This window comes from Gopherus evgoodei, chromosome 3, assembly GCF_007399415.2.
Source record: "Gopherus evgoodei ecotype Sinaloan lineage chromosome 3, rGopEvg1_v1.p, whole genome shotgun sequence".
In the NCBI taxonomy this organism is placed as follows: domain Eukaryota; kingdom Metazoa; phylum Chordata; order Testudines; family Testudinidae; genus Gopherus; species Gopherus evgoodei.
In genome coordinates this window covers 146,400,531-146,413,268 of record NC_044324.1, presented here as the reverse complement: position 1 = coordinate 146,413,268, position 12,738 = coordinate 146,400,531, and the positions used below count along the sequence as shown (strand labels likewise).

Sequence of the window (12,738 nt, the reverse complement as noted above, 5' to 3'; positions counted from 1 at the left end):
GACAGAGAGATTGTTTTCTTCCTCCTCCAGAACAAGGTTAAAGTACATCATGGTTCATGGGGTTTGGTAGAGAAACAGAAATACTTGCCTAGTTGTGTTTCTTTACAATAGTGTGGAATATTTAATGGCATTCTATAAAGATAGATTTACTGCACATTTGTACTTAGATGCAATATCAAAACCTCTCATCATATTTTGATTCTCTCAGCACATCACCATTTGATGCCATATGGACTATAAATTTATTTAGAGCCACACCCATCTTATCTCAATCGGACAGAGCTGAACAAATATTTGTTTCTCTTTAATGCTTCCTCTGATCCAGAGAGCATTGTCCAGCACTCTTCTGTGTGAAGGAAGGCTGCTGTGTTCAGGAGAAGCCCTTTTACACATGGGAAAGGGAGGGGTTGTGTAACAGCTAGTATAATCAGGAAGATATTTGCTCCCTTAACACACAGCTTTCCAGGTACAAGTATATAAAAAAGTAAAGGCCTGCATTACTCAACAGTGCCCCTCTTTCAGGGAAAGCCTATATTTTCTGTTTGTAAGCAAAGTTTACATAGCAGTAAGCAATACTGACACTGAAGCTTCCAAATTAGTTTGCATTTATGGCATGACAAGTGGCTAAATATTCACCTTCTTTAGGAACTCACCTGGAATTTATCCTTCAAAACCATAAAGACAATCTTAAATGGCTTCCCTTTTTGAAAAGGCATCTGATAAGTGATCTCCTCCCAACCCCATCTTTCTTTTTCCAGAGTGTTACAGATTATGGAGCCTGATCTTTTGAAGCGGGGATTGAAGTGAAAGGCCACATCAGCACGAGGTTTTGTGCTACTGCCACATTGGAAGTCTACCTGGAACCTGGCCACAAATTAAAACACACATTCAGTTCAGCTCATCCACAAGTATTCTCTCTACAGTTTCAAATATCTAATTACATTTTGGTTGTTAATACAAAAACTTTGCATTAAACCCAGTTATGGTGATTACAAAACAACCAGAAGTAAAAAACTGAAGTGACACATACATAATACTAATTTATGACTAACCAAAATTGGGAAGATTTTTAAAGGCACAATGGGCGGTTATGCTCCTAGCTCCCACTGAAAATCAACAGGAGATGGGTGCCTTACTCTCATGTGTTCTCAAAAATCTTCCCCTTAATCTATTACTGAGAACTAGAACAATTTATAAGCATTTGTCAGGTGCTAATCACCATAACATCTGAACACTTCATACACTTTAATAAATTAATCCTCATTACCCCCCTAAATAATCCCCACTTCCATTTTAAAGATGGGAAAATAAGTTAAATGACCAAATTCACATCGGAAACTTGTGGAAGAACAGGTAATAGAACCTAGATCTCAATTCCCTATCCTACACCTTAGCCACTAGATCATGCATCCTACCCCTATTTGAAGTCTGATTTTTCCAAGTGACAACACTTTTATTATTTCAGATACTGCCCTTAGAGAAAAAAGGTTTCTGGATAATAAGAAGCTGAATATGATCAAAAGGAAGAGGAAACAAAGGGAGCCAACCGGCAAGACAAAAAAAGTGGGCAGAGTAGGAAGCTACTCCTTAGCTTCCTATTAACACACACAAATTCAGCATTGTGTGACACTACTGTACATATTCAGAGCATTTTATAAATCAACATATTTTATAAGTATCTATGGTAGGGTGACCAGATGTCCCGATTTTGGGGTCTTTTTCTTATATAGGCTCCTATTAACCCCCACCCCAACCCAGTTTTTCATGTGTGCTGTCTGGTCACCCTAGTCTATGGTGGCAGTTCTCAGTTTTTAAATATAAAAGTAAAGATTTAAGTATTGTCACTTTGAAATATCATATTAATTACTTTTTCAAAACTGAAAAATGTTTGTTACTGAGGCTGTGGGTTTGTTTTCAAAGATTTCAGTCATTTTTAGTCACACAACTTGGGATCTGATCCAATGTCCATTACAGTAATGAGCCTCTCCACTGACAGAAGCAGGATCAGGTTTATAATGTCCCAAGTTTATGATAGAAAAATTAAAACATTTCCAATGGATGTGTATCCCGCAAGCTATGAAAAGCCATTTAGTTTGGTTTTGATCAGCTTGCCTCCTCAAAGGCTCATTCACAATATAACCTCTTAAAGGTCAGATGGCTTTAGACATTACCTGTCGGAATCATCGGGAACACTTCCCTGTATTACAACTAGTTCTCCAGGAAGAAGACCACTAAGGATTGTCCCAGTGTATGGAATAACCTACGAGAAGGAGGGGAAAATATAATATATTCAAAACAACATTTGGGGATGTTTAGGTAAAAAAGAACAAAGAAAACAAAACCAATATAGCAAAATTTCTAGTTTTATCTAATGATTTGGAGAGCAAGATTTTCTAAATAACATAACAATAAAGATGGCCAAACTGGCTAAAAAAACACTGTGGTTTAAAGGGGGAGTGAAGGCAACTATAAAAAATACAATAAAAAAGTAAGAAATGTAAGAAAGGGAAAGTTGATAGTAATGGATATAAAACGATCTAGAAATTGATACGGGAAGCAAAGAGACACGAAAAAATATATGGCCTGCAGAGTTAAGGACAATTTTTTAAAAAAAGGTTTTTTTAAGTACATTAAGAACAAAAAGAATTATGATGATCGTATTAGTCCATTACTAAATGGTAGAATTATCAATAATAATGCAAAAATGGAAGAAGGGTTAAATAAACATTTTTGTTCTGTATTTGGGAAAAAAAATGATGCAACAAAAATGATTAGGGGTATGGAACAGCTTCCGAATGAAGAGAGATTAAAAAGACTGGGATTTTTCAGCTTGGAAAAGAGACGGCTAAGGGGAGATATGATTGAGGTCTATAAAATCAGGACTGGTGTAGAGAAAGTAGATGAGGAAGTGTTGTCTACTACTCATAACAAGAACTAGCAGTCACCAAATGAAATTAATAGGCAGCAGGTTTAAAACAAATAAAAGGAAGTATTTCTTCATGCAGCACATAGTCAACCTGTGGAACTCCTTGTCAGAGGATGTGGTGAAGGCCAAGACCATAACAGGGTTCAAAAAAGAACTAGATACATTTATGGAGGATAGGTCCATCAATGGCTATTAGCCAGGATGGGCAGGAATGGTGTCCCTAGCCTCTGTTTGCCAGAAGCTGGAAATGAGCGATGGGAATAGATCACTTGATGATTACCTGTTCTGTTCATTCCCTCTGGGGCACCTGGCATTGGCCACTGTCAGAAGACAGGATACTGGGCTACATGGACCTTTGAACTGATTCAGTAGGGCCATTTTTATGATGTAGTCATCTCATATGCTAACACTTTCCATTCTATTAGTATCTCAGGAGGATGTTAAATAGTAGCTACTAAAAGTCAGGTTTCAGAGTAGCAGCCGTGTTAGTCTGTATCAGCAAAAAGACCAGGAGTACTTGTGGCACCTTAGAGACTAACAAATTTATTTGAGCAAACCGGACAGTCTGTATGCAAATGAATTAATGGACACAAGTCTGACATCAGGAATCATAACACTCAAAAACCAGTAGGAGAACACTTTAACCTTTCTGGTCATTCAATGACAGACCTGCAGGTGGCAATTTTGCAACAGAAAAACTTCAAAAACAGACTCCAAGGAGAAACTGCTGAGCTGGAATTGATATGCAAACTAGATACAATCACCTTAGGTTTAAATAGGGACTGGGAATGGCTGAGCCATTACAAACATTGAATCTATCTCGCCTTGTAAGTATTCTCACACTTCCTATCAAACTGTCTGTACTGGACTATCTTGATTATCACTTCAAAAGTTTTTTTCACCCCCCCCTTACTTAATTGGCCTCTTAGAGTTGGTAGGGCAACTCCCACCTTTTCATGCTCTCTGTTCATGTATATATAACTCCTCAATATATGTTCCATTCCATGCATCCGAAGAAGTGGGCTGTAGCCCACGAAAGCTTATGCTCAAATAAAATTGTTAGTCTCTAAGGTGCCACAAGTACTCCTGTTCTTTTTACTAAAAGTCAGACATTTTTAAAACAGCAGGTCCAGATAATTTGACACAAGAATTTTAAAAGAGCCAGATGAGGAGCTCACTGGACTGCTAGTCTTAGCACACTATGAAAGTTCCAGAAGATTGGATAAAAAGCTAATGCTGTGCCAATTTTTTAAAAGGGTAAACAGGATAACGCAGATAATTATAGGCCTCTCAGCCTGACATCGATCCTGGGCATGATAAAGGGGCAGTTAATATGGAATTAAAGGAAGGTTATATAATTAATGACAAACATGGGTTTATGGAAAGTAGATCCTGTCAACTAATTTATTTATTTTTTATTATTGGATTACAAGTTTGGTTGATAAAAGGTAATAGTGTTGATGTAATATAATTAGACTTCTGTAATACCATTTGACTTGGTATTGCATGACATGATTAAAAAAAATAGAACAATATACAATTAATATGGTATACACTAAAAATTAAAAATTGGCTAAGAGACAGGATTCAAAATGTAGCTGTAAATGGGGAATTATCAAGTGGGTGTGTTTCTAGTGGGGTTCCGAAAGAATTGGTTCTTGGCCCTTTGCTATTTAACATTTTTATCAATGATCTGGAAGAAAACATAGAATCACTGATAAAGTTGGTAGATGACATTAATTGGAGAAGTGGTAATAACAAAGAGGACAAGTCACAGATATACAGCTATCTGGATCGCTTGGTTGGCCAGGCACAAGTACATCTCAGAGTCACACACACGGCTCCCTGTCCCAATCTTGTGTAAACTATCCCAATTCTCCACCACATTGTCGCTTCATCAGATCTGTCCCTCCTCTGCATCTTTCCCTGCTTCCCAATGATTCCCACTTCCAGTTCCTACCCCAGCTTCTTATCTGATCTGAGTCTCCCCCTCCCATACCTACTGGCTCCCAGTCCCCTCCCAAGTCCCATTATCTCTACTCAAACAGTCCCAGGTCACCCCTCTCCCCCCCCCATTCCCAGTTTTCTGCTCCTCTTCATCAACTTCCAGTCCCAATTTCTGTCCTGACTCCTTCTGGTTTCTTGTCTCAGTCTATTCTCCCTGCCCCTCCACAGGTCCAGATCTTGTCCTTGTCTTGAATTATGCAGCTTCCTCCTCTGTTCTGCCTGGGGCCAGCAGGGGGATCATTGAGAGCACAGGAGAGACAGGCTTCTTGCTCTCAGTTCCTGTACCCATCCTTTCATAGCCCATAGCCACAACTGCAAGTGAAGTCCAGCTCAGCCCTGGACTGGAGCATGCACCGTATGGGCAGAAATTTCTGGAAATGTAGCTGTTAATATGTAAGAAGGCTATTGAGCACGTTCAATCTGAGATTTTTCAAAGACTCATAACTTGGCCAAAATTGAGCAAATTTTCATGGGGAAGGCAAAAGGCACATCCATTACACAAAAGCTATCCCTCCACTCCCCGCCAAATTTCAAGTTCGTGCTCCAAAGCATGGACTTCCAAAGAAAACAGAACAGCCACTGACACATCCTCGAATACCAAACATTCCAGTACTTCTGCAACAGCATGGGCCTGCTTCTGCCTGTATGCCCTTGCATGCATGATGATACTGGACAAAAATATGTCCGGTACAGGACAGGGACAAACTTTTCCAAAATCAGGACTGTCTGGCTTAAAAGCGGATGAATTGCCTGCCTGAGAGAAAAGGTCACCAGAATCTTTTAACATGGGCAAAATAACACCTTTTCACTAGCCTCATTCATGGAAACAACTGAACCATTTTGGCTGAAATTTTCTAGAAAACTTCAAGCTGAGTTAGACACTTAGCAAGGAAAATTTTACCCCAGTCAATGTATGACAAAGCTATAAGCAACTGAAGACAGGTTTCAGAGTGGTATATGTGTTAGTCTGTATCAGCAAAAACAATGAGGAGTCCTTGTGGCACCTTAGAGACTAACACATTTATTTGAGCATAAGCTTTTGTGTGTTTTAGCCCACAAAAGCTTATGCACAAATAAATGTGTTAGTCTCTAAGGTGCCACAAGGACTCCTTGTTGTTTCAACCGAAGACAGTGTCTTCTACTGAGAAGTGTCAGGCAACCTTCATAATAGGCAGTGCTATCAGCTTCGCCTGTAATATAGACTCGTATGTATTTTTATTGGAGGGTGCTATTCCCTTCATAGTTAAGTTTAAAAATAGCTTCCCATTCAACTTCCTTCTTTACATAACCAAAATCAAACCAATACACTAATATAGCTTCTGCAAGAACAAGGTCATGAAACCCACACAAACCTAGAACTACAAAATAATAAAGAATAACACAATGCTGGGTTCAGCCCCAAAAAAGAATATGGAAATTATGAAGAAGAATGGGGAAGATGTATGTAGTTGTTCTGCATGCCAAAAAGCCCAACTCTGTCTCCTGTCCAAAAGGTATGGCTAAGTGCTCCACCTGATTAAGTCTCACATTTCCATTGAGATGGGGAAATGCTGACACAGCATGATGGTAAGACTTGTGATACTCCAAATTTATGATTGCTCTCTCCTTTTTGGAAATACTGTACTTTAACTTTGAAGATACACACAGCTCCAAGTCCCTTACCCCCTATTAACAGGAACTGTACTGAAAGCAGCAGGTGTTACTCTCATGTGCATGAGACGTTTGGAGATTTCTCAATATTCCTATCACCACACAAACAGCACACAGTTCTGACTAGTTGACATGTAAGAGCAAAGTCCCTTGGGATAAAGCTGCCCAGTGTTTTCAGGGAGAAGCTGTTTACATGATGGGGAATTACCGGGTTATGGATTATCTTCTGCAGTTGGTCCAACGGCATCGTCTTCCCTCCTTCAGCCAAGTCTGTCGGCTGTGTGTGACCCGCGATGGATTTTGAATATAGTTAAATTTCTCAGTTTTGTTGGCACTGAAGAAAGGATCCCTTTGGAAAACCAAAATTAAGTTTTAATTAAAAACCTGAATGAAGTAATCCTTATTCAGCCTTCACAATATTAAATCTTCTTCATGCTTTTTGACACACTAATGAAAATGTTTTAACAGGAATTTGCTGGCTTAATGTTACAGTTTCTACAAGATATGAAAATTAAGTGCTTAGTTGTCTCAGTAAGACATACCCCTTACCATACGGCAGTGTGGACATAGCTACAAATTTTGCTTGAGAGCTTTGGGAATAATTGGTTCTCAATAGATAAAATCTCTCCCACAACTTCCCACGGTGCCTAGGAAGTGTGGACAATGCACAGCCCTTAAGTATGGTTCACCATTCTCCTGTCTACACAGCTGCCTAGATCTTCATGTTAGCGTGGAAATTGTGAGAGAAGAACGAAGTCACAGTCCCACAGAAAAGCTGAGAAGGAGTGGTCCCTGCACTCAGGGACTGCAGTTGTTCCTGATCATTATGTGGGTGCAAGTGGGGAAGGCTCTTTGTACATTCCTACTTCCTACACAAGAGCCAAGCAAAATTTGGTCTGAAAAAAGCAAGAGAGCAATTTTATTTTCTTCTTTTGCTAATTCCTAACTCTCCTGAGGGAGAGTCTGTAGGCTGATCTTTGCTTTCTCCTGACCAATCAAAAGGCCATGGGTTCTCTTACCTTTGGTAATGTGGTGAAAAGACTAGCAAATACCACAACTGAGATGCCAAGTTTCTGTTTTCTATGCCCTTCAGCATATACAATCCCAGATATCAATGAATAGCTCAAGGACAGTACTGACAGAGTCACTGAACAGATAGCAATGAACAGCAATGAAACTACAGCTCCTTAGTGTATCCCGTACTCAGCAACCCTCCCTTCTTCAGAAGGACATCCCACAGTGACCAGAATGTAATACCCAAATGTAAACCTACAAACAATAATATTATTTATACTAGCCTTTGTTTGCATAATAGAATATTTCATTTAAGCAGACTTAGTGGGGCCCATGTTTGCTGTGTTACTGCCTGATATTTGTTACAATATATTTAAGCAATCAGAACAAAGTTAACTATTGTACTCCTGCATCATGATTTATTTACTTCAGTCTCTCAGTAGAGGTGTGGCCTACTGTAACTTTATTATATTTGAATTTTTTCTATATTTTATTATGTGGCAACAAAATCCTTAATTCTTCTATAGGGTTGTTCACCCACCAAAGCAATTTACAAAGTCAAATATCATCAGCCTCATCTTAGAGATGGGGAAACAGGCACAGAAGAGAGATGATATTCCCAGTACAGAGAAAGCTAGTAGAAGAGCCAGAAATTGAACCAGATCTTATGACTCTTAAGTTGGTAGCCTATTCACTGGACCATGCTGCTCCTTCCTATGACCTGCGACAGCAAACTAGACTTCATTAAAAAAAAGAGGACTCTGGGACTACAGAAAATGAACAAACTTGAAAATTCTGTGGCACATGTACAAACTGGCATAGCTAAAAGATATTAAGTGTAAAAGCCTGTGGTGCATTTGAAATCTTGGCAGTGTTGCGGGATGCCTCGGATGGTGTGGCAATTTCATACCATGAAAGTGGGGAATAACATGGAGAGAAACTTGGAATATTTCTGTATTTTTGGAATGAGGGAATGGTATACAATTGCTGGGCTTTACTTGTGGGCAGGGATTCAGTGATAGAAATGCACAGCAGATGCCCAAGTTTTCAACAGAGAGAAAATTACTTGCAATATTCATTAAGCTCAAGTCTCCAGACAATACTGAAACTGGTGAGCTGCATTATTTTTATTTCTAAACATGGAGCAGGACTGAAGTTAAGGTTTTCTAAAACTGGTAAACACAGGCAGTTTTTCTGCTCCAAAATGAAAAAAAAAATTGTAATACCTTTAAATGTCACTTTGATGTAATAATATCTCACTAACTCCAAAATATTCCTGATAATAAACACCAAACAGGCAGATAATCCTGCCATTCACTATAGTCAGTCAAATTATCATTCTCCATGAGCTATAAGAATTACTTTAAGAGATGTGGCCAGGTCAATTTAAACCCAAACCACAGATATTGTGGGGGGGGGGGTGTTTTTGTTTTTTAAAGTTTTATATAAAAACAATAGTAAGAGAAACATCCCCTTTTTTAAAAGAAATCAGTGCAGTAAAATTAATTTGTTATTTTGGATATAAAGGTCCCCCCTATAATGTCTGTTCCCCAAACTTTCCAAGATTGTGCTAGTACATCAGAACTAAAGACAGACTGTATAAAGTGAAATTGACTCATTTAAGAAAAACCTAAAAAGTAAACAAAATAAGACCAGTGTAAAATAAATTAGTTTTTAAAGGTTTAAATTTGAATAATCAGAAGTTTTTAATAACACGAAGGAATATTTTTAAAATATGATTTTAACTCTGCAGGGTCCTTTTAATTGTCTAGTTCTTATTTCTTTTGTATGCTCCCTTCAATGGAGTCAACCCTTTTTTCTGTATTCAAACATCTGCGTTTCTTAGATTTCAACAGTTTTTTTCCTGAAGGGATACTGTCAATCTGTTTAAATCATATTTAATTTACGCTTACCTTTGTAACGAATAACCTCTTCAGAGCTACAAACCGAAATCAGACTGTAAATCAAATATATGTTTCCATTACGATCAGCTGTGAATTCATTTAGTTGGTTACTCTGCTTGCACAGTACAAATGGTTCCTCCACTCCTACTTCCTGGTTCCCATGCACCAACACCATGACATCACCACATGTACTCTGCTCTGAAAGCCTCCTCCCCAGGCATTCCTTAAAGAGCCAGTGTGTGTCACAGGTCGCTTGCTGATAACGTAGCTTTGTTTTTGGCTGTTCTGTTTCCACCACATGTGGATTACTGTTTAAAACTGTCTTTTTGAAACAAATTTCTTTATTCTTTTTATACATCATTTTCTTTTCATGCACTTTAAAATAGTTGTTTGAATTTCATCATGGTAAAAGATGCTGCCCTAGAGAATGAAATTCTTCCTTAAGCTGGATACTAACTCTCAGTGCTAGCATCATGGTGCCCGACCACGGCAGCTGGTTGGTATAGGGTGGGGGAACTTAAAATCAGCTTCACAACTGTCTTCTGCGCCATTGCTTCCAAAAAATTATCAGGAGGCATATCAGGAGGACACAGATTTTGCATGACACTAGCAGTCTTGTCTTTCCAGCTCACCACTGTTAGGCCTGAATAAAGATATAACAGACAAAACCAGGTATGCCAACCTGACCAAAGTCAGGCTAACAGAGGTTTGTGGGTAATCCCTGAGTGGAAAACACTGAAAAGCAGCAGCATGTCTCACAAGCGCTGGGAAAAAGTGAGATAAAAGAGAAGCTGCATTCCTGGCATAGTACCAGATGTGCTGTGTTCGGGCAGCTCCTTCGAAGAAGTGATAAGAGCCCTAGTTTCCCAGCCTCCTTGTTTTCACTCCCTGGTTTTGTTCTTTGTTTGTTTTTAACTCCCCTACATTTCTAACTTTAGGCATGCATGTATACTAAAGGTGTCTAGTTTCTAGTTGTTAAAAGAAGGGGGTGGGTTGCTCCAGTGAATAATTTATGACGCAATGAAACTGTCTATATAGGCTTATACTAAGATGTAAGAGGGGGCTGGTTCTCTCTGGAGACGAGCTGCTCTCTATTGATGCGTGCACTTGTCAATAAAGAGCTTTTGATCGGACCTTGCTGGTGTTGCCTGTCTCTCTCGCGGTCAGACAACGAACTTTGCCGTCGGGGTTAGAGTCCCTGACATCTTTGGCGACTCCGCCGGGACCCGTCTGACTCTCCGGCGGGGGATCGGACCCTGAGGCAACGCAGCGCGCATCCTCCAGTTTAGAGGAGCCTTGCCTGGTGATCTGATCTCTGCGTTGGCGATAAGGCGTGTTCTGTGAACCAGCTGAAGCTCGTAGAAATCCAGCAATGTCCACCTACCCATTGAGTAGGGTCCAGGTTGTCGGGGTTAGAGTCCCTGACTACTTAGGTCTGGGTTAGAGTCCCAGTCCAGGTTTGCGCAGGATCCAAGTTGTCTGGGTTTGAGTCCCAGTCCAGGTGTTCAAGTCCCTGGAGAGGTAAGCGAGCGCTCGACGCGGGGAGGTGGGGGTTAGAGTCCCTTTACCTCGACCTGGGAAAGAGGGGTTAGAGTCCCTTCATTAAAATGGGACAAGTTGGCAATAAGTGCCCGGGGGATGCCCCGTTGTCTCTGATACTTAGAGATTGGAAAGAGATTTCTGAGACAGCTGGCCTAATTAAATTTAAGATGAGAAATCTGTGTTGGATCCAATGGCCATCATTTACCTTTCATTTGTCCCCGACTAGAGACTGGCCGGAGGGTGAAACCTTTTCCACAGATAGGATGAACTCCTTAAGGAATATTTTGGTTGATCTTAGGCCGGGACAAATGGATTACTTGTTTGTATGGTATAATTATGAACCCATGGAGGGATGGATAGCTTTTGAAGCTGTTTGTATGGAGAGCTCTTGTAAAAAAAATCCCCCACCATATGCCCCAGAGCTGCACCGGAAGGAGGACAATTTTGTTCCTGTTTTTCCCCACCTAATGGAGTGCAAAGATTCAAAAGCAGGTTAGGGACAGTTCAGGGACAGAGGAGAATCAAGGGGGAGCTCAGAATGATGGTCCCTCATCTTCAGAAGAATCAGGCAGCCTCACCCCCTCTGTGCAGCCTCCAGCCAGCCTTTTGCAAACTTGGTCAGGGACTGCTTTTCAAACACCCCCAATATTACAGCAGCCCTCGTCCTTGCCCTTGTGGACCCCCACTAGGTTACTTAACTCCATAAGGGAGAATGTTTCTGAGACACCCCTGATATGATAAGCCTCGTTGAGAACTTATCTGGTTCTACTGGTTGCTGGGGAACATGAGATGGTTTTACCCATATCCTGTTTGCAACTTCAAATTTGTTTAACTGGCAGTGCACTATGCCTCACTTATGAGACAATCCTGAGGCAGTGGAAAGAATGTTCTGCACAATCTTTTTCACTCATGTGCCCACTTGGGCAAATGTAAATCAGTTATTAGATACTCTCATGAAAAAAGATGAAAGACAAAAAGTAAAAGAAAAATCTGCAGCGCATTTGAATGCACCTTGGCTAATTACTGACCCTAACTGGAATCCCAATAATCCAGCTCAAAAGACAAAGTTGGATGAATTTTTAAAAGCTGTTTTGAATGGTATTAGAGATGCAGGGGAGGTTACTCCAAATTGGAGCAAGGTGACTGCTTGTGTTCAGCATCCAGATAAGCACCTCTCTGACTTTTGTGCTCGACTAATTTGTGAAGTTAAAAAGCATGGGAATTTAAATCCTGAAACTAATCATGGAAAGGAGATGGTTAAAATGGTTTTCATGTCACAATGTGCAAAGGATATTGCAAAGAGATTTAGAGAGCATCCAGATGGTACGCAAGGAAAAAGTTTGTCTAAAGTAGTTAGCATTGCTACTAGAATGTTTAATGGGAAAGAGAAAAAGAAAAAAAAAAGACATAAGAAACGGGTTAATTTAAAAATCATCTTGGTCCCGGGATGGAAGGAGGGGGTTGCTCTGCGTTCAGGGTCAGGAATCGGCACGGACTGTGCTTGGTGAAGGGAGAGGCTGCTTTCGGCCCCAGCTGGCTGTGAAGGAAAAAATATAGACAGAGGCGAAGCAAAGGAAATACAAGTTACAGAACTAAAATTACATTTGCAAAGCTTAACTGTCCAGTAAGATCCAACAGTGTGCCTTTGTGACCCTGGAGTCGGTGTGGCTTGGTGACACCAAAGAAGCCACAGGC

At 40.2% G+C, this 12,738-nt stretch overlaps 1 protein-coding gene across 2 annotated transcripts in view; it reads right to left on the bottom strand.

Annotated features, from left to right (window-relative positions):
- Positions 1 to 9,667, bottom strand: part of LGALS8 (galectin 8) — a 35,475-nt gene extending 25,808 nt beyond the window's left edge. Inside the window, exons 1-4 of one of the 2 annotated variants that reach the window (XM_030556952.1) lie at positions 9,511 to 9,667; positions 6,792 to 6,932; positions 2,172 to 2,260; positions 654 to 864 (exon numbers count right to left, since the gene is read on the bottom strand). In XM_030556952.1, coding sequence (XP_030412812.1) covers positions 654 to 864; positions 2,172 to 2,260; positions 6,792 to 6,830 — 339 coding nt within the window. In that variant the 5' untranslated portion in view covers positions 6,831 to 6,932; positions 9,511 to 9,667. The remainder of the gene's footprint in view (positions 1 to 653; positions 865 to 2,171; positions 2,261 to 6,791; positions 6,933 to 9,510) is intronic. The other variant, XM_030556953.1, reaches the window with a different exon arrangement.
- Positions 9,668 to 12,738: the final 3,071 nt, after the last annotated feature.